This window comes from Euprymna scolopes, chromosome 36 (genome assembly GCF_053919585.1).
Source record: "Euprymna scolopes isolate OS-2025 chromosome 36, ASM5391958v1, whole genome shotgun sequence".
Lineage (NCBI taxonomy): Eukaryota > Metazoa > Mollusca > Cephalopoda > Sepiida > Sepiolidae > Euprymna > Euprymna scolopes.
In genome coordinates this window covers 94,501,988-94,523,429 of record NC_136517.1, presented here as the reverse complement: position 1 = coordinate 94,523,429, position 21,442 = coordinate 94,501,988, and the positions used below count along the sequence as shown (strand labels likewise).

The 21,442-nt window shown below is 32.1% G+C and overlaps 1 protein-coding gene across 3 annotated transcripts in view; it reads right to left on the bottom strand.

The window, feature by feature from the left end:
- The window catches only part of LOC145260683 (kinesin-like protein KIF7), a 109,553-nt gene that overhangs the window by 16,406 nt on the left and 71,705 nt on the right, over positions 1-21,442 (bottom strand). For all 3 annotated transcript variants that reach the window (XM_080119067.1, XM_080119066.1, XM_080119065.1), the window contains exons 9-11: positions 19,707-19,814; positions 15,789-15,888; positions 11,916-12,058 (exon numbers count right to left, since the gene is read on the bottom strand). In XM_080119067.1, the coding sequence (XP_079975193.1) occupies positions 11,916-12,058; positions 15,789-15,888; positions 19,707-19,814 (351 nt within the window). The remainder of the gene's footprint in view (positions 1-11,915; positions 12,059-15,788; positions 15,889-19,706; positions 19,815-21,442) is intronic.

Genomic DNA, 21,442 nt, shown 5'->3' with positions numbered 1-21,442 from the left:
AAAATACATGCATCTATAATATAAAAAATAAAATAACATAATAATATAGAAATAAATAATATAAAATAATAAAATATAAAAAAATAAATGCATCTATAATATAAAAAATAAAATAACATAATATAGAAATAATATAAAATAATATAATATAAAAAAATACATGCATCTATAATATAAAAAATAAAATAACATAATAATATAGAAATAATATAAAATAATATAATATAAAAAAATACATGCATCTATAATATAAAAAATAAAATAACATAATAATATAGAAATAAATAATATAAAATAATATAATATAAAAAAATACATGCATCTATAATATAAAAAATAAAATAACATAATAATATAGAAATAATATAAAATAATATAATATAAAAAAATACATGCATCTATAATATAAAAAATAAAATAACATAATAATATAGAAATAAATAATATAAAATAATATAATATAAATAAATACATGCATCTATAATATAAAAAATAAAATAACATAATAATATAGAAATAATATAAAATAATATAATATAAAAAAATACATGCATCTATAATATAAAAAATAAAATAACATAATAATATAGAAATAAATAATATAAAATAATATAATATAAAAAAATACATGCATCTATAATATAAAAAATAAAATAACATAATAATATAGAAATAAATAATATAAAATAATAAAATATAAAAAAATAAATGCATCTATAATATAAAAAATAAAATAACATAATAATATAGAAATAAATAATATAAAATAATATAATATAAAAAAATAAATGCATCTATAATATAAAAAATAAAATAACATAATAATATAGAAATAAATAATATAAAATAATATAATATAAAAAAATACATGCATCTATAATATAAAAAATAAAATAACATAATAATATAGAAATAATATAAAATAATAAAATATAAAAAAATAAATGCATCTATAATATAAAAAATAAAATAACATAATAATATAGAAATAAATAATATAAAATAATATAATATAAAAAAATACATGCATCTATAATATAAAAAATAAAATAACATAATAATATAGAAATAATATAAAATAATAAAATATAAAAAAATAAATGCATCTATAATATAAAAAATAAAATAACATAATAATATAGAAATAAATAATATAAAATAATATAATATAAATAAATACATGCATCTATAATATAAAAAATAAAATAACATAATAATATAGAAATAATATAAAATAATATAATATAAAAAAATACATGCATCTATAATATAAAAAATAAAATAACATAATAATATAGAAATAAATAATATAAAATAATATAATATAAAAAAATACATGCATCTATAATATAAAAAATAAAATAACATAATAATATAGAAATAAATAATATAAAATAATAAAATATAAAAAAATAAATGCATCTATAATATAAAAAATAAAATAACATAATAATATAGAAATAAATAATATAAAATAATATAATATAAAAAAATACATGCATCTATAATATAAAAAATAAAATAACATAATAATATAGAAATAATATAAAATAATAAAATATAAAAAAATAAATGCATCTATAATATAAAAAATAAAATAACATAATAATATAGAAATAAATAATATAAAATAATATAATATAAAAAAATAAATGCATCTATAATATAAAAAATAAAATAACATAATAATATAGAAATAAATAATATAAAATAATATAATATAAATAAATACATGCATCTATAATATAAAAAAAAAATAACATAATAATATAGAAATAATATAAAATAATATAATATAAAAAAATACATGCATCTATAATATAAAAAATAAAATAACATAATAATATAGAAATAAATAATATAAAATAATATAATATAAAAAAATACATGCATCTATAATATAAAAAATAAAATAACATAATAATATAGAAATAATATAAAATAATATAATATAAAAAAATACATGCATCTATAATATAAAAAATAAAATAACATAATAATATAGAAATAAATAATATAAAATAATATAATATAAAAAAATACATGCATCTATAATATAAAAAATAAAATAACATAATAATATAGAAATAAATAATATAAAATAATATAATATAAAAAAATAAATGCATCTATAATATAAAAAATAAAATAACATAATAATATAGAAATAAATAATATATTTTAATATAAAATATAAAAAAATACATACATCTATAATATAAAAAATAAAATAACATAATAATATAGAAATAATATAAAATAATATAATATAAAAAAATACATGCATCTATAATATAAAAAATAAAATACTATAATAATATAGAAATAAATAATATAAAATAATATAATATAAAAAAATACATGCATCTATAATATAAAAAATAAAATAACATAATAATATAGAAATAAATAATATATTTTAATATAAAATATAAAAAAATAAATGCATCTATAATATAAAAAATAAAATAACATAATAATATAGAAATAAATAATATATTTTAATATAAAATATAAAAAAATACATACATCTATAATATAAAAAATAAAATAACATAATATAGAAATAAATAATATATTTTAATATAAAATATAAAAAAATACATGCATCTATAATATAAAAAATAAAATAACATAATAATATAGAAATAAATAATATATTTTAATATAAAATATAAAAAAATACATACATCTATAATATAAAAATTAAAATAACATAATAATATAGAAATAAATAATATATTTTAATATAAAATATAAAAAAATACATGCATCTAATGTATAAAAAATAAAATAACATAATAATATAGAAATAAATAATATATTTTAATATAAAATATAAAAAATACATACATCTATAATATAAAAAATAAAATAACATAATAATATAGAAATAAATAATATATTTTAATATAAAATATAAAAAAATAAATGCATCTATAATATAAAAAATAAAATAACATAATATAGAAATAAATAATATATTTTAATATAAAATATAAAAAAATGCATGCATCTATGATATAAAAAATAAAATAACATAATAATATATAAATAAAGAATATATTTTAATATAAAATATAAAAAAATACATGCATCTATGATATAAAAAATAAAATAACATAATAATATAGAAATAAATAATATATTTTAATATAAAATATAAAAAAATACATGCATCTATAATATAAAAAATAAAATAACATAATAATATAGAAATAAATAACATATTTTAATATAAAATATAAAAAAATACATGCATCTATAATATAAAAAATAAAATAACATAATAATATAGAAATAAATAATATATTTTAATATAAAATATAAAAAAATACATACATCTATAATATAAAAAATAAAATAACATAATAATATAGAAATAAATAATATATTTTAATATAAAATATAAAAAAATAAATGCATCTATAATATAAAAAATAAAATAACATAATAATATAGAAATAAATAATATATTTTAATATAAAATATAAAAAAATACATACATCTATAATATAAAAAATAAAATAACATAATAATATAGAAATAAATAATATATTTTAATATAAAATATAAAAAAATACATACATCTATAATATAAAAAATAAAATAACATAATAATATAGAAATAAATAATATAAAATAATATAAAATATAAAAAGATACATGCATCTATAATATAAAAAATAAAATAACATAATAATATAGAAATAAATAATATATTTTAATATAAAATATAAAAAATACATACATCTATAATATAAAAAATAAAATAGTATAGTAATATAGAAATAATATAAAATAATATAAAATAATATAAAATAATATAAAATAATATAATATAAAAAATACATGCATCTATAATATAAAAAATAAAATAACATAATAATATAGAAATAAATAATATAAAATAATATAATATAATATATAAAAAAAATACATGCATCTATAATATCAAAGGCAAAAATGGCGTGCGCATTTTTGAATGTCCAGCAAAGGCTTTGGGGATGGGTGCTCGGGGGGGGGGGTTACTATGTTTTAAAACTTTGGTACTTGTACGGTTTAATCAAGACATTAAAAAATGAAAATATAGAAAAAAGGTTATATTGTACGTATCCGTTTTGAACTGAAGATCTCCAAAAAAAATTTCACTTAATTTGATCGAGTAGGTTTTTTTTTTTTACAGCAGAAAAACACGTTTTTATGACAGCACATTGAAGGCAGTCATCTTTAAATTTTTGTTTGGATTTTAGAAATGCCACGGGGAGATAACTCCAGTTAAAGCACCGTCACTCCCTCCCCATCTTTAATACAAGTTTTTCTTCCTAAGAATCAAACTTTTGCTCGGTATCATAACAAATTTTTTTTTCGCTGTAAAACAAAAACTACTTGATGAAATTAACTGAAATTTTTTTCGGAGAACTTCATTCCATAATGGATACATACAATATAATTTTTTTTCGATATTTTCCTTTTTTTTAATCTCTTGATTAAACTGTACAAGTACCAGAACTTTTTATATACTCCCTAAATTGTAATATCTACGATTTATGAATAGACGTCATCTGTAGATTTATTTTGATCAAGTTTTATAAAGTTCCTGTTCCTCCGCCCTCTCGGGTGTTTGTTTGTTTGTTTTTCTTGTATAAATAAAGCAAAATTGAATCAAAACAAAGCTATTCGCTTGCCTTCATGGCCGGCACGTCTTGAAGGCAATCAGGTTTGATCACTGTGGGGAATACCCTTCATATCAGACAATCGCTATTCATTAAGACACTGGCAGAGATCTCCTCCCCCTTGGGGGAGAAGCTGAAAGCTTAATTGGCTTACAGCCAAACTTAAGTGCGTGATTTGATTTCTTTGCCTGCATGAACTCATCCACTTTACTTTCACTTTCTGCATGTCGAGATAAGGATATAAATAAAAACTTTTGAGATAAGGATATAAGTGTGATACTATAAAGTGGCCCTGGGGTGGATTTGAGCCCCTAAGTGCTAAGAGGGGGGGAATAGACAAAGGAAGAGGAAATAGCTTAGAATAAACAAAGAAATCAGAAATATCCTACAATAGACAAAGAGATAGGAAATAGCTTAGAATAAACAAAGAAATCGGAAATATCCTACAATAGACAAAGGAAGAGGAAATAGCTTAGAATAAACAAAGAAATCCGAAATATCCTACAATAGACAAAGGAAGAGGAAATAGCTTAGAATAAACAAAGAAATCGAAAATATCCTACAATTAACAATAGAGAGGAAATAGCTTAGAATAAACAAAGAAATCGGAAATATCCTACAATCAACAATAGATAGGAAGTAGCAAACAATAACAATAGAAACCTACAGATAAAACAGGGAAGGGCAGCTTTCGGTAGCCAGGGTGGGGTGGGCGACCTGTGATACCAATGTAGAGGGGACAGACAGTTGAGATTGAGATGCGCTCAAGAGCGAATGGAAGTTGAACAAGCAGTTGACATCTAGATGCCCGTCGCAGCGGATGGAAGTTGAACAGTTATAGAGTTGACTGTGAAACAGAGATAGACAAATGTAACATCGATAGAACAGGGGGAAGACACACACACACAAGTCCAACAATCAATTTATATGTGAACATTGGCGTTTGTGTTTTTACTTTCTTTGTTCATATTTCTATTTTGAGAACCACGTGTGTTCTCATCGGGAAAAGGACGATCCGGCCATAAGAAGAACAGTCGAACGAAAAATCCACGGTACACAACGTTGGGGGACAGCGTTTTGTCGAGGAAGCCACACACGTGGGGTTACATAAGTAAAAACTTTCGAGATAAGGATATAAGTAAAAAAGAGTGAAAAAAAAATGAGAAAAATATGAAAATATAACGATCGATCTAATAATAAAAAAAATGGCTTTTAAATGTAGGAGATTAACAAACATTTTTTAATTGATCTTTATAGGGTAAACGTAATTGAATTTACTGAGAATCAATATAACTTAGCTAAAGGCAAAAGAAAAAAAAAAGAAAATAGGAAACTTGATGAAATCGTTGGGCTAGAAAAGTAAAGATAGAATGGTCTTCACTTCCTGCCCCGTCGTGGCCGAGTGGTAAGATGTCACGTTTTCTTTCACTTTCGTTTCCGCCTTCACGTCAAAGCTTCGAGTTTGAGCCTGCCTGCCTATTACAATTTTTTTTTCCTCCACACACACCTCCAAACACCCGGGCAACGCAGGTACCCCCGCTAGTCTATTATATATAAGGCAAAATGAGCGCAAGTGTTTGAAATCATGTTGCATTTCATTAAACGTAGAGTAACAACACATCCTGGTGTTAAATTTGACACCACAGCCTGAATAGTTTACTTTGTGCATCCAAGTCACAGTGAATATTTTCTTGAGACATTTTTCTTCATGAAATAAGAGAAGCGACTTCATTTTCAGTACTGATAGAAACACTGTTGAAAATTAGACAGTAACCTGCTGAGTCTTAAACTTATCAAAAAATTCCTATGAGTGGCACAAAAATACGGCATACACCTTTTTCTCTTAGAGTTTTGCAATATTTCTCGAATCTTGTAGGCTTTTGCATTGGGGTTCTCACGTCGGTTAGTTTACGCATACTTCCCAGATCGTAATATCTCAGATTCGCAAACGGACATCGTCTATTAAGTGTTGAGACATTATGTTGAACAAAGATGGCGGTAATGAAGCAGCGCAGTACGATCCTGTGTGTAATTGCCAGTAACAAAGATGGCGGTGAACTGATTGAATTCAAAATTTTATAGTAACTCTGGAAGCTTTTCATTGGTTGCTCACCATGACTTGTGGTTATAAAAACGATCCTCGAAATCCTTGGTATCATACCTCCATCATGAGTCAAAAACATTTAACATCATCTCTATCTTTTTCTCGATTGAGTTAAAAAAAATTCCCACCGTGCCGTCGTCTCGAGTGTTTGTTTATCTTTTCCATATACTAAAGCGAAACTATTCAAATGCAAACGTACAGAAAGCGGGAAGCTTAACTGGCCTCCAGCCAGCTGTTCTGATACTTCACGTTTTATTTTTATACTAGCATTTCAGCCCAGCGTTGCTCGGGTTTTTGGAGGCGTATGCTGAGCCAAAAAAAAAAAAAAAAAAAAAAAAAACAGCCATCAATTTTTTTAACTTTGACCCCTATTATGACCCCTTAACATTTATTGTTTTGGGCTCAAATCAAGTTATTAAGTTAGATCCATGTCCAAGGAACCTATATCTAAAATTTCAAAGTTTGACCCCTTAACAGCCAAATTTCTGGCCAAAAATGGATTACAAAGATTTTCTCAAATCTCAGTACCCTGTATTTCAAATTCGGGTCTGTAGACTAAAAATTGACAGTTATTGGGTAGGAAAATGTACACAGACACACATACAGACACATTCACTTTTATAGATATATAGATTTCATCCTTGTACTAATATCCTCCACCCGGTCAAAAGTTAATTACCAACTCATTGAATTCACTATCCTCTTTGGCCTTACTCTCTATCTTATATACTAGCAGGACCTGTTAACCGGTGTTACCCGGTTGAAGCATGCCCCCTCCTCGTAAAAAAGTAAACTATGGTTGTTGTTGGTGGCAAATCCCCATACTAAGTAAGTGTCTGAGTGTTTAATCCAGGTAATACTTCTTTATTTGGCCACTCAACTCTGATGTTCTGACTCCCTTTCTCCTTCCACACCTTTCATCATCCCTCACAAACTCTCGGACTTCCTTGAATCTCTTATGCCACTCAAAAACTGATGCTCGATTCATGCAAGATGGTCCAAAAGCAGTCTGAAGTATTCCATACGTTTCAGTGGCATTTTTTCCAAATTTAAAACAGAATTTTATTGCTTAGGTTCTCTACAGTGCAACGTAGGAGAGACATGTGAAGCTTCCTCCTGGTGCACAGTGATGGGTCCTCAACTAGACTCGGCAATCAACTGATTTGATTAAAAAATGAGTGAATTCACCGATTCTGACGACAATAAATATGCGTGAGTGTGCAACATTCATTGATCATCATTCAATCTTGGGCAACATTGGGTCTCCTTACTAGTCTAAAAATTAAAATAGAAATGAATTTGTTAAAAGAATAAACATATTTTTTAAATTTCCATTTCAAAAATTAATTTATAATACATTATCATAATTTTGTTATTTTTTGTCCAAAATCCAAATATCTATTTATATATATATATATATATATATATATAAAAGCAAAAATGTATGTATGTATTTATGTCAGGTCATGTCATGTGCTACTGGTACCATGTAACCCAGTAATACCTGCCTCATGGTTGGGTCACCGGCGACTAAACTGGTTCCCCCACCAGACTTGTTTGGTGAGGAGGGTGGCTAGTCTCCCTGAAGGATTAAAAACAAGACCTTCCAAAGGGCGAATGAACTCTTTTTCTGGGTCAACGGCCAACTAGCACCGTGTATATTTGTGTGTGTATATGTGTATTGGGGTGGAGAGGGCTCCCGTAAGCCATGGTGAAGGCAACCTTTCTAGGAGAAGCAAATCTCTGATTTAAAAAACCATAAAGCGGAAGACCATTACCCGCATTAAGCTGGTCTGCAGTTTAATTTGTTGCTGGCTATCTTGCTCTTGCTTGTTGCTAGATCTCAACATTTTGAACCGAGAGAGAGACTTAGCTGTCGTACAAAGCTAAGACTCTGTAACATCATATTTGTATAGATACTCCCTCAGGCATTTGGGCTCATGGATTTTAAATGTCTGAGGGAGTGGCACTCGTCTGACAAGACGTTGCAATCATCATGTATGTATGTATGTACGCTTTTCCTCGATGTCCACAAAAGGCTTCTTTCAGAGAAGCGCTCGCTCGGTTCACAATTTCTTAAAACTTTTTATATCATCTATAAATTGTAATATCTCACACTTAACCACGGAGCTCGCCTGTCTATTTAATTTTATTGACTTTCAAACGTTAATTATTCCACATTTCCTGCATCGGCACGCGTTACATTCGGTTTTCGGTATAAACAAAAACCGAAACTCGACTCTAATAACAGGCTCAGAGCCAGTGAACGTTTGTCGACTTCGTCATATCAGACGGGGGAGCGGGTTTTTGAAAACAAACAAACCGATTTATTGACCTCATTAAAAACTGTCCCGCACAAAATGTTGACTGCTGAATACCTATCGCCGTCACGTCAATCAAAAACGTGCACCTGTTTTTTTTTTTTTCACACTTTACTATTTTCCAACTGCGCGTCCTCAAGGCTTTGTTCTTTTTTCACGGGCACCTGTTTTATTTCACACACACCTACAAACACCCAGGCAACGCCGGGTACCCCTCGCTAGTCTTCTATATATATAAAAGCGAAAATGTATGTATGTATGTATGTACACTTTTCCTCGATGTCCACAAAAGGCTTCTTTCAGAGAAGCGCTTGCTCGCTTCACAACTTCTTAAAACTTTTTATATCATCCATAAATTGTAATATCTCACACTTAACCACGGAGCTCGCCTGTCTATTTAATTCTATTGACTTTTAAACGTTAATTATTCCACATTTCCCGCATCGGCACGCGTTACATTCGGTTTTTGGTATAAAAAAAAGCGAAACTCAACTCTAATCACAGGCCGAAAGCCAGTTGTCCCAAGAGAGCTAAGTAACGTTTGGTCAAAGTCGACTTCGTCATATCAGACGGTAGCTTTCATTTCGCTCCTCCTAATAAACAGGGAGCGGGTTTTTAAAAACAAACAAACTGATTTATTCACCTCATTCAAAACTGTCCCGCACAAAATGCTAACTGCTGAATACCTATCGCCGTCACGTCAATCAAAAACGCGCACCTATTTTTTTTTTAAACACTTTACTATTTTCCAACTGCGCATCGTGAAGGCTTCGTTTTTTTTTCACGGGCACCTGTTTTTTTTTCACATTTTCGGGGTTTTTTCACATACCCTGAAAAACACCTGGGCAACGCCGGGTACCCCTCACTAGTATATATATAAAAGTGAAATTGTGTGTGTGTGTGTGTGTTTGTGTACATTTCCCTATCAAACTACTCCATCAATTTTCAGTCTACAGACTCGAGATTTGACATAAGGGGTATTGAGATTTGGGAAAACTTTTTTAATAGGTTTTCAGCCAGAAAGTTGGCTGTCAAGCGGTCAAAGTTCAACGATTTGACCTTTGAAAACTCTATCAAACTCCTCCCCCAATTTTGGGTCTAAACACTTGAAATTTTAGATGTAGGTTACTTGGACATGAATCAAACTTTTTAATTTGATTTGAACTCAAAACAATAAATGTTAAGTGGTCAAAATTGGGGTCAAAGTTTGAAAAAATTTGACCTCTGCGGTCTCTACCAAATTACTCAGTCAATTTTTGGTCTAAACATTTGAAATTTTACATAAAGTGTATTCAGACATAGGGCAAGCTTTTAAATTGGTTTTTAGCCGAAAATTTGGCTGCCAAGGGGTCAAAGTTCAAAAGACTTAACCTTTGTGGTCTCTAGCAAACTATTCAGCCAATAGACTATTTAAAAAATAGCACGGGTCATTAAATGCAAAGCCACCTTTTAAAAAGTCGTAAATAAATAAAAAGTAATGACAGGGGGGAGGGGTGGTAGACCAAACTTTTCTCAAAGTGAAAAGTCACAAAAAAAAAAAATAAATAAAAAATAATGGCGGGGGGGGGGCTAAAGGAGTCAACGTCAAATTACGGCTGTAAATTGGTTCTGAAAATGGGGGGTCGATTAACTAAAACGTTGTATGTGAAACTGAACCCCCTTCCAAATCTTTAAATATTGATTTTTTTTTTTTTTTCAATGTTTTTTTAATCTGGTAGCTTAGTGTTCAATAATCTGCAGAAATAGTTAAAAAAGATAAAAAGGAAAAAATGGTAAGGCGGTGCCGATTGTTCAGATTTTAAAAAAATATTTTCTTTATTCAAGTTGTGCGTGATTTAAACTAGAACTTGATTTAAAAAAAAAAAAACCTATATTTTTTTTTAAGTTTGGTGACGGAGTTGGAGGCAGAAAGAGAAAATGGGGTGAAGGTAGGGTCATAAGTTCCAAACATTTTTAAAATACGTAGAAATACTTCAAGATGTGCGTGGGGATGGGGAGCTTTTTATTTATTTTTAAGATTTGTTTTGAAAAGATCTCAACACTAAATATTACTTAATATTTCTTGATATTTTTAAGGATGTTAACAGACAAACAACCAACCAATCAAACAACTAAACAAAAAACAACTAACCAAACAAACAAACAACCAACCAAACAAACAAAAATCAAACAAAAAAACAAACAAACAACTAAACAAAAACAAACAAACAACTAAACAAAAATAAACAAACAACCAACCAAACAAATAACCAAACAAAAAAACAAACAAACAAACAAACAAAAAACAAGCAAACAAAAAACAAACAAATAACCAACCAAACAAACAACCAAACAACAAACAAACAAACAAACAAACAAAAAACAAACAAATAACCAACCAAACAAACAACCAAACAACAAACAAACAACAAACAACCAAACAACAAACAAACAAACAAACAAACAACCAACCAAACAAAAAAACTAAGGTGGACCTGTACAATGCACACTCTTGTATTTTTTTTTGTTCTTTTTTTTCAACGGATTACACCCCTTTTATACAAAGGATTTTTCATTTAATCTAAGGGCAATGATGTTAAGACCTTTATTATCCAATGTATTTTGTATTGTTTTCACTGGTCGCCATGTTTGTTTTCATGCGCGCGTACATTCAATTTTTTGCATGCGCGCAAATTTCTTGCACGTTTATACATTAATTCTGTATAGTCACTTACATTTTTATCCATCATTTTTGTATACTCACTATTCCATAGCTATAACATACACTGACCCAACGGGTCACGGGTAGTTTAGTATATAATATTTTCAACTTACATGTTAATCGGAGGTAATGAAGCTCCACGCAATTTCCGTTGAGTTTTGGCAATTTCTTCATTTTTTCTTTTCAAGATTTTCTGTTGTTGGAGATTCTGTTGCTCCAATTGTTTGACACGATGCAATTCTTGCTGCATTCCTCGCTAATAAATAAAAACAAATCATTTTTTCTTTTTTTAATTGAAGGAAGATTTACAGGAGATGAAAAAACTTATAATTTGATTTTTATAAAAGGAGATGACGCTTTTCCGGACAGGGTCGCCAACCTGATAGGTCCTGAACTGTCATTTAAGCTTCAACCTCTGTCCCAGCGACAAAATGTTGCATCCCTCTGCCTGTTCTACCTCTACATCAAAGTGGCAACGTGTGCCTTGTTTGGTGTGAAAAAAAAAAAAAAAAAAATGGAAAACTAGAAAGAAAGGTATTCATATGCGTGTGTGATGGCGGCCCCAAATCTTAAACATACTGGTATGTATTTGCTCAAACAGTGGGGGAATGTGGAGATTTTATATATATATATATATACTCATGTCCAGTGGAGTGAACCTGCGACAACTGGCAGCAGAGGAAGCTGCAGCTTCTGGCCGAAATTAATCTCAGTGAGGTAAACAGTCACCCTATCGTGTCCGCTACTATGCCTTTTCTTTCTGGATGAGCTTCCATAGCCTTTTAAGGAAAACTGCAAGGCAACAGTAGGATTTGAAGTCAGAGTTCCCATCTCTTAGCCTTTTGCTGTGATAAGGCCCATTTTTGACTTTGGAATTAGTTGCCCTAATCTTCGCCCAACCAAGGGCATCCACAAGACAGTCGGGTAGGGGTTTTAGCTGTTGCTGGTAAGATTCTAGCTCATGTAATCTTAAACAGACTCAATGGTTCAATTTATAAAACTGCTCCCAGAAACCCAGTGTGGTTTTAGGGCAGGAAAAGGCACTGTGGACATCATCTTCAGCTTTCGGCAACTACAGGAGAAAGTGAGGGAACAGAATAAAGACTTGTTTGTTACATTCGTTGATCTCACAAAGGCGTTTGATATCATCTCTAGGGATGCCCCGTGGACTGTTTTGCGGAGGCTCGGTATTCCAGACAAAATATTGAATGCGATTGTCTCCTTTCACTGGGAAATGGTGGCGACAATACAATCTGGCTGTGAACAAAGTGAACCATTTGAGGTGTCAAATGGAACTAAGCAACGATGTGTCCTTGCTCCGATCCTATTTGCTCTTTTCTTTTCGGTGATGCTTGAGACAGCTTTCAGGAACACCTCAGGAGGCATAGGTGTTGAGCATCGATCGAGTGGAGGACTATTTAACCAGCAACGGTTTAAGGTCAAAACCTGGACTTCTGTGCAGACTGTTCTTGACCTCCTTTATGCTGATGACTCTGCTCTTGTCACCCATAGTCTTGATGACATGCAAAACGTCCTCAATAGCTTTTCTGATGCATGTAAGACCGAAGGCATTACAATTAGTATAAAAAAGACTGAAATTATTCACCAGCCAAAACCAAACACTACACCCTCTTAACAACCAGTGGTATATGTTGATGGTGAAGTTTTGAAAACAGTATCTTCTTTTACATACTTCAGATCTGTTGTCTCCTTTCACTGGGAAATGGTGGCGACAATACAATCTGGCTGTGAACAAAGTGAACCATTTGAGGTGTCAAATGGAACTAAGCAAGGATGTGTCCTTGCTTAGTTCCATTTGCTCAAACAGTGGGGGAATGTGGAGATTATATATATATATATATGCTCATGTCCAGTGGAGTGAACCCGCGACAACTGGCAGCAGAGGAAGCTGCAGCTTCTGGCCGAAAGTAATCTCAGTGAGGTAGACAGTTGCCCTATTGTGTCCGCTACTACGCCTTTTCTTTCTAGATGAGGTTCCATAGCCTTTTAAGGAAAATTGCAAGACAGCAGTGGGATTTGAAGTCGGAGTTCCCATCTCTTAGCCTTTTGCTGTGATAAGGCCCATTTTTGATTTTGGGGTCAGTTCCCCTAATCTTCACCCAACCAAGGGCATCCACAAGACAGTCGGGTAGGGGTTTTAGCTGTTGCTGGTAAGATTCTAGCTCATGTAATCTTAAACAGACTCAATGGTTCAATTTATAAAACTGCTCCCAGAAACCCAGTGTGGTTTTAGGGCAAGAAAAGGCACTGTGGACATCATCTTCAGCTTTCGGCAACTACAGGAGAAAATGAGGGAACAGAATAAAGACTTGTTTGTTACATTCGTTGATCTCACAAAGGCGTTTGATATCATCTCTAGGGATGCCCCATGGACTGTTTTGCGGAGGCTCGGTATTCCAGACAAAATATTGAATGCGATTGTCTCCTTTCACTGGGAAATGGTGGCGACAGTATGATCTGGCTGTGAACAAAGTGAACCATTTGAAGTGTCAAATGGAACCAAGCAACGATGTGTCCTTGCTCCGATCATATTTGCTCTTTTCTTTTCGGTGATGCTTGAGACAGCTTTCAAGAACACCTCAGGAGGCATAGGTGTTGAGCATCGATCGAGTGGAGAATTATTTAACCAGCAATGGTTCAAGGCCAAAACCTGGACTTCGGTTTTACAATTAGAATAAAAAGACTAAAATTATTCACCATGCATGTGGTGTCACAGAGCTTAGGAGCCGCTGAAGATTGCATACTGACCTCTCAATCAACGTCTTCGATGAGCGAATCCACCATATATATATATATATATATATATATATATATATATATATATATATATATATAAATAAACTGTTGCAGACCTGTTCTTTGCAAACAGATGGACCACATACGTTCGTTGAACGTTTTTAAACAGGCGCCACCAGGTTAATTTCTACGCGGTGTTTTTTTTTTTTTTTTTTTTGCTTTTTTCCCCCTCATAGAAATTACTTCATGCCAACATTACTTCATTCCGACATTTACTTCTGAAGACAGTCGGCGAAAAGTACTTCAAGTTTCTTCACCGTTCCCTCTTTTCTTCAAACACTACACACTCTTCACAACCAGTGGTATATGTTGATGGTGAAGCTTTGAAAACAGTATCTTCTTTTACATACTTCAGATCTGTAGCACCTGATGATGCTAAATTTGAAAAGGACATCCGAAGTAGAATTAATAAAGCTAGTGAGGCATTTGGTAGTTTGCGACACAGATTCTGGAACAGCCACGATGTGTCTCTAAAAGTGAAAGTGGAAGTTTACAAGTCTGTTGTTCTGCCTACTCTTTTGTATGGTGCCAAAATGTGGACCTTGTACCGAAAGCATATAAATCAGCTTGATTCCTCCCATATGAGATGTCTGTGTTCTATTTGCAATGTTGGATGGCAGGATCATGTTCCGAATAGTGAATTACTGGAGAGATGTGAAATTACTGGTACTGACTCATTTTTTATCAGGATACAAATGCGATGGTTTAGTCATCTTGTGAGAATGGATGACTCAAGAGTTTCTAAGCAACTTTTTTATGGGCAACTGAAACAATTCTTGCTACCCAATATGGCGTCCCCTGCTACAAGGATAAATTAAAAGACAACCTCAAACGTTGTGGAATTTCTCTGAGCTCCTGTGAAAGCGCAGCAAATGGAGGAAGTTTTAGTTGTTTATCCATGACTCACATACAAAAGAAGCACTAGATAATCAAAGGTTATTTCGTTTTTGTGTCGAGTGGAAGGAGTAATCATAGCTGTTTTGGCTTTGTGCCATATTTCGCCCAGGCAATGCCGGTACACAGGTCCTGCTAGTTTATGCTATAAAGTGATTTGTAAGTGGTAAGACAAAAATGTGGAGAAATAAAATGGATGAAAACGATTCACTAAAAAAAAAAAACTGAAAGTCAAATTTTATTTCCAAGAGAAAGTCAGCAAATATTTATCTTACTTCCAATTTCAGTTTCTGTCCGTATTCGTCTTTGAGTCGTTTCTGCAAATGATCGTGCTGTTGCTTCATCTTCATCACGGACAATTTCAAATCTTCAATTCTAAAAAAATAAAAAATATTTTAAATTGATTGAAATATTTAATCTAAATGAATACAATCTTTTTTTATCATTCATCACTGTTTATGCTCAAAACTGCTCCGTTATATAAATCAATAATACAACATAGAATTTGAAAAAAAAAATAAATAAAAAATATAGATATACATACACAGACACACATTATATATGTATATATACACACACACACACACACACACACACACACACATATACATTAGTGAGCAGATACCTAAGCACAGCTATCTGTATGCCTAATTTTCATTAATCATTTCTAAACAGTTCATAATAAATTAATGTTTCATGTCATTCATTTATAACTTTATTGTCCTTTTTCCCCCATTCTAAAAAAAGAAAAGATATTTTAAACTGAAAACTAGTCACGCAAAATCGAAATATCTTATCAAAATATTCAATCAAAATGAATACAATTTTTTTTTATCATACATCACATTTTCTGCTTAAAACTGCTCAGTTATTTAAATCAATAATGCAACAGAACATTTCAGATATATAAAGTCGATAGTAGAGACCTAAGCACAGCTACCTGTATGCCTAATTTTCATTAACCATTTCTCAAAAGTTCATAATAAATTAATATTGGGTATCATTCATTTGTAATTTTATTGTTCTATTTTTCCATATATATGCAATAATTCTGTCAATACTAATATTAATTAATTAAAATGATTTAAATTGTCTTTCTTAAAATATGTTCATTACTTTTTCATAGAAGTAATTTAAATGAATACTACTAGTGTTTTAAAATTACAATCAATTAATATTAAAGACTAGCAGAAGGCATAGGTGTGCCTGGCCTTGCTCGTCATAAAATACACTTAAATATCTTTTAATTCATGCACTCGTTTGGCTGTAAACACTATCAATAATTTCCCCCACTCTTTATCTGTGCCTAAACCTAAATGTAGATTCCATGAACAAAGCTTCTTTCTTAGAACTGCACACCTGTAGAACTCTCTCCTGTTTACCTGCTTTCCAGCTGACTACGATATGGCCGTCTTCAAGTCCAATGTAAACAAGTTCTTGATGAGTCATTCCCCTTAAGTGATCCAATTTACCAAATTTACACTTCTAACGGTTATTATGATATTGTCATTTTGACCACTTGTACACTTTTTAACTCTTATCCTCGAGTGGCCTCTGGGCTTTGATAAGTGGTAATTTCTTTTGTAAAGATACTGTCCACTCTTTAATCCTTATCTGCAAGATTTAGGCACAGATAAAGTGTGGGGGAAATTATTGATAGTGTTTTCAGCCAAACGAGTTTTTCTCATGAATGTTTAGATTGGAGCTCAGTCGAGCACTTGCCATGAAAATAATGATAAAACAGAGACAAGCTCACAACCTCTCTTCTGTGGGAAAGAGGTTGCAGGGAAGAGAAAAGGGCATCCCCCACTAGGCTACAAAGTCTATTCTGAACTCTATCAAGGCAGGATAAGATCTTCCTAGCAGCTCCTGCCCAGATGTGACAGCAATACTCCATCCTTGGACGTACCTGGCTCTTATATAGGTTGAGAATTGCATCAGCAGGTAGTTATCTACTGGATTGATAGAAGGATCCCATCATTTTTACAGCGACCTTGGCAATGGATTTGATGTCTGTATTCCATTTTAGATCAGGAATAAAGGTCAAGCCCAAAAAGCTTGTCAAAACACAGAGCTTCCTCAAGACGAGAGCCATTCATTTCAATTGATGCCAGACGGGAATCAGAACGTTGATGATGCAAAGATAGAAGCTTGATTTCAGATGCATTAAAAGTAACCAGCCATTTTTTCCCCCCAAACATAATATGGTTAATTTATTATGGGACTAAATTTATAATAGGCATCATAAGTTGTGTAGTAAGATGTTTGTTCACTGTGGTTAAATACAGGGTGAAACGATAAAAGTGTCGCACTAAAGAAAACAACACTACGGCTTTATTTTAAACCTTTTATTAAAAAAAATCAATTCAGGTGACTTGATTATGTAGTAGATCTGTTCAATGTAGCCACCTTCAGCCTCAATCACAGCCAGTACAGGTCCAGAACTGGGAGCATGCCTTTTCCACAAGCACCGACAGGAGCTTGGTGAATACTTGTCGGATGGTAGTGATCAGGCTGGCTTTGGTGTTGTAGGAGGTCATGTTGGTGATTTTCTTGACGTATGAAGTAGTGCAGCACGTTCAGGTCAGGAGAGAAGAGATGCCAGTGGGGGAGAAGGGTACAAAGTTGTAGCACTCCTTCTGAAACCAAGTCTGAATCTCTTTGGACTTGTGGGTCAGCAATGAATCCTGCTGCCACACCCAGAGTCTGTCAGCGGTCAGCTGATCTCACCAAGGGATCGCCACATTCTTCAGCACATCCAGGTACACTTTGGTGTTGTCTTTCAAACCGACTCTGAAGATATGAGGTGGCATAATGTGGCCCTCACTTGAAACCACACCAAAGACCATAAACGTGGCTGGAAACTTTGTTTTTATCACCCTGGGTACATTCTCCTGTTATTTGTGGCAATCCAGCAATGCATTTTTAGAGTGCTGGCAATGGTCCTGTTGTCATAACTTGGATTGGTAGAGAGCATGACTTGTACAGCGCCGCATCTCCAATCTCGCTCGTTGAACATTGTGTCACTTTCAGACCTGATAGAAGGCTCCTATCGCTCTTGGGATTTGTACACAACTGGCCAACTAGTAGATGGTCTGCAACAAAAAAAAGAAAACCGGTTTTCATAAAACGGAAATGGAATCATGCCACCTTTTCTTGGGCGGCAATTTTATCATTCCACCCTGTAATAAAGTGTTAACTATTCTACACTTGCCCTAATGGATTGCTAATTATGCTGCATTTCTGGAATTAAATTCAACACACAGCTGTCAGAACTTGCTACTTCAACATCCAAACCTAAATTCAAATCAAGTGAATCTCTGAAAATCAGATGTATTATTAAAACTGAAAGCATTCCATTTGCATATAAGGTGACATGATCGCAGCAGGCATGCATTTTCTTCTTTCTTTTTTGTCTGCACCGGATGCTACAGGCTGCAATAAAACAGGTTTGTACCAATTTTTAAGGCATTTAATCACGTTCACATTGCATTTAAATTTCTGCATGTTGATACACTTGGGTAAATAAGGAGCAGGGAGGGAATTCCAAAAGAAAGTTATACGAGAATAGAAACTATTTAAATAGAAAGATATATAATCTAACCTGGGTTATGCCGACATGTTAAAATTGTGAGTTTGCTGTGCAGGTTGGTTAGTGTAAAAAGAGTTCAAAAGGTTAAGCTGTGATGTATGTCAACCGCGGTAGCTAGGGTCATTTGGAAAGAAAATGGGGAAAGAAAGAAAGCAAAAAAGATATCTTTTCGCTTGCATGCAAGTGCAGTCTGGCTTCCAATTTTGGGAAAAACAGATGTGTCGAATTGGATGCAAAAATGCATCGAAAAAAAACACAAAAAGAAAGCTTAAATCAATAATGTGATAGCTTTCCCCCAGTTCACTCGTAGACAAAATAAAGTAATCTGTATCAGGAAATTGGTGTTATGTTTTTGTCAGAGACATTTCTTACAGCATCGACCAGTGACGGGAAGAATTGCAAGATAACAGAAAAAAAAGATTAAAAAATGATGTATATGCACACACACACTAGATGTATGACGATCACATAAAAAGAGACACAGGTATTAATATTAAGATACATATTACAACAGACAAATAATCCTCCCCCTCCTCCAGAATATTACATTCAACATCTTGCACTCGCTACAGTAACGAGGCGAGGGGATTTGGGCACTTACTTTTTGTTATTTTGTGGCATCAAATTTGCCACTTTTTCTGTTTCCTTTTGCTGATTCTGCAAAGCTGTGATTTTTATTTCAGAATCTTGGATGACTTTCAAGTACATTCTGGAAAAACAAAACAAAAAGTAGAAATTAAAATGACTTTTCTGAACTTTTGAGATGAGGACTGATTATTCGTATTATTTGCATGTTTCGGACTACTGTTCTCATCTTGAGTGTTATTTTCACAACAGACCTGTGGTGCAGTGGTTCGAGTAGTTTGAAAAATCAATTGTAAAAGTGATATTCTCCTGAAGGTTGAAGGTTCAATTCTCAGTGTGGGTGACCGAAAAATATAATTGCAGATTATTTAGGACTGCTACCCAGTCATGGCTGATGGAACGAGAGCATACTACCCACTATGAAGTACATAAAGGATTCTATTCGAAATTCTGTCCAAATTCCCGAGTTTGACAGAAATAGTAATTGTCTGTATTTTTGAGATGAGGTGTTTTCATTTATTGAGATTGTCGGACTGACTTCCTCATCTTGATTCTTATCGTCACAACGTTTCAGCCGTTTTGCCCTTCGGCCTTCGTCAGGTGTTTTGTATCGAACTGGGGAACCATTTGTTAGGAGTCTCGAACCCAACCCTTTATTATTATTACGGGGGTACCGTGCTCAAAGGCAGTGAAAAAGTAACATTCAAAACAGAGAATCAGCAACTATGTCCCAAAGCCTAGCTGGAGTCCGAACACGGTACCCCCGTAATAATAATAAAGGATTGGGTTCGAGACTCCTAACAAACGGTTCCCCAGTTCGATACAAAACACCTGATGAAAGCCGGAGGGCAAAACGGCCGAAACGTTGTGCCAATAACAACCAAGATGAGGAAGTCAGTCCGACAATTTGACAGAAATATTCCCGAGTTTGACAAGATAAACCTGAAGAAGGTCGAAGGTTACATCAACCGAAACGTTGTGAAAATCACACTCAAGATGAGAACAGTAGTCCGATGAATCCAAACAGAAATTAAAAATTAAAATATCATGCACGTTGAGACGATGAGTAAGTGACGGGGAAGCAAATTTATTGCAGAATGTGTGATACTTATCGACGTCCTACCCCTTTTCTTCAGACCAAAGACCCTGGAGAATGTTCAGAGAAATAGGAAACAGGAAACAGGGATGGAATTCCAAAGGCAACAACAGAGAGTTTTCTAGCATCGGAGGATCTCTACAGTGAAGGGGCGGGATTTTGCTGCTTGTCGGGTTGGTCAGAAATATTTAAATTGAAGGGATACCAGCGTAGTAAGTTTGTCAGAAGTACATATTTGTTAAACAAGAACAGGATTGCAACACTGCAGTGATGAAACAGGGGTCAGAGCTTGGTAGATGGTGAGGGGCCTATTAGGTTGGACACAACTTTTTGTACCCTGTCTAAGAGTAAGAGATCAGTGGTTGGAACACCAGCCCAGATACGGCAACAGTAGTCCATACATGATCGAATGGTGAATTTACAAAGACATAGCACGTATTTAGCAGCAACTGCATAACACGCGTGCAAATGACCAAGCCGGTGTGCAAGCTGACATCACAGCAGAGGAAGAGAGGAGGGGAAGAAAAGCAGAGAAAAAAAAAAGATACAATGTGATATGAGTACTGGCAAGGCGTATCGGTATAAAATGGCCAAGTGGTGGCATGAGAAACTTTTAAAGCATTTGTTTGACTCAGCAGAGTTTTGTTAATCACATG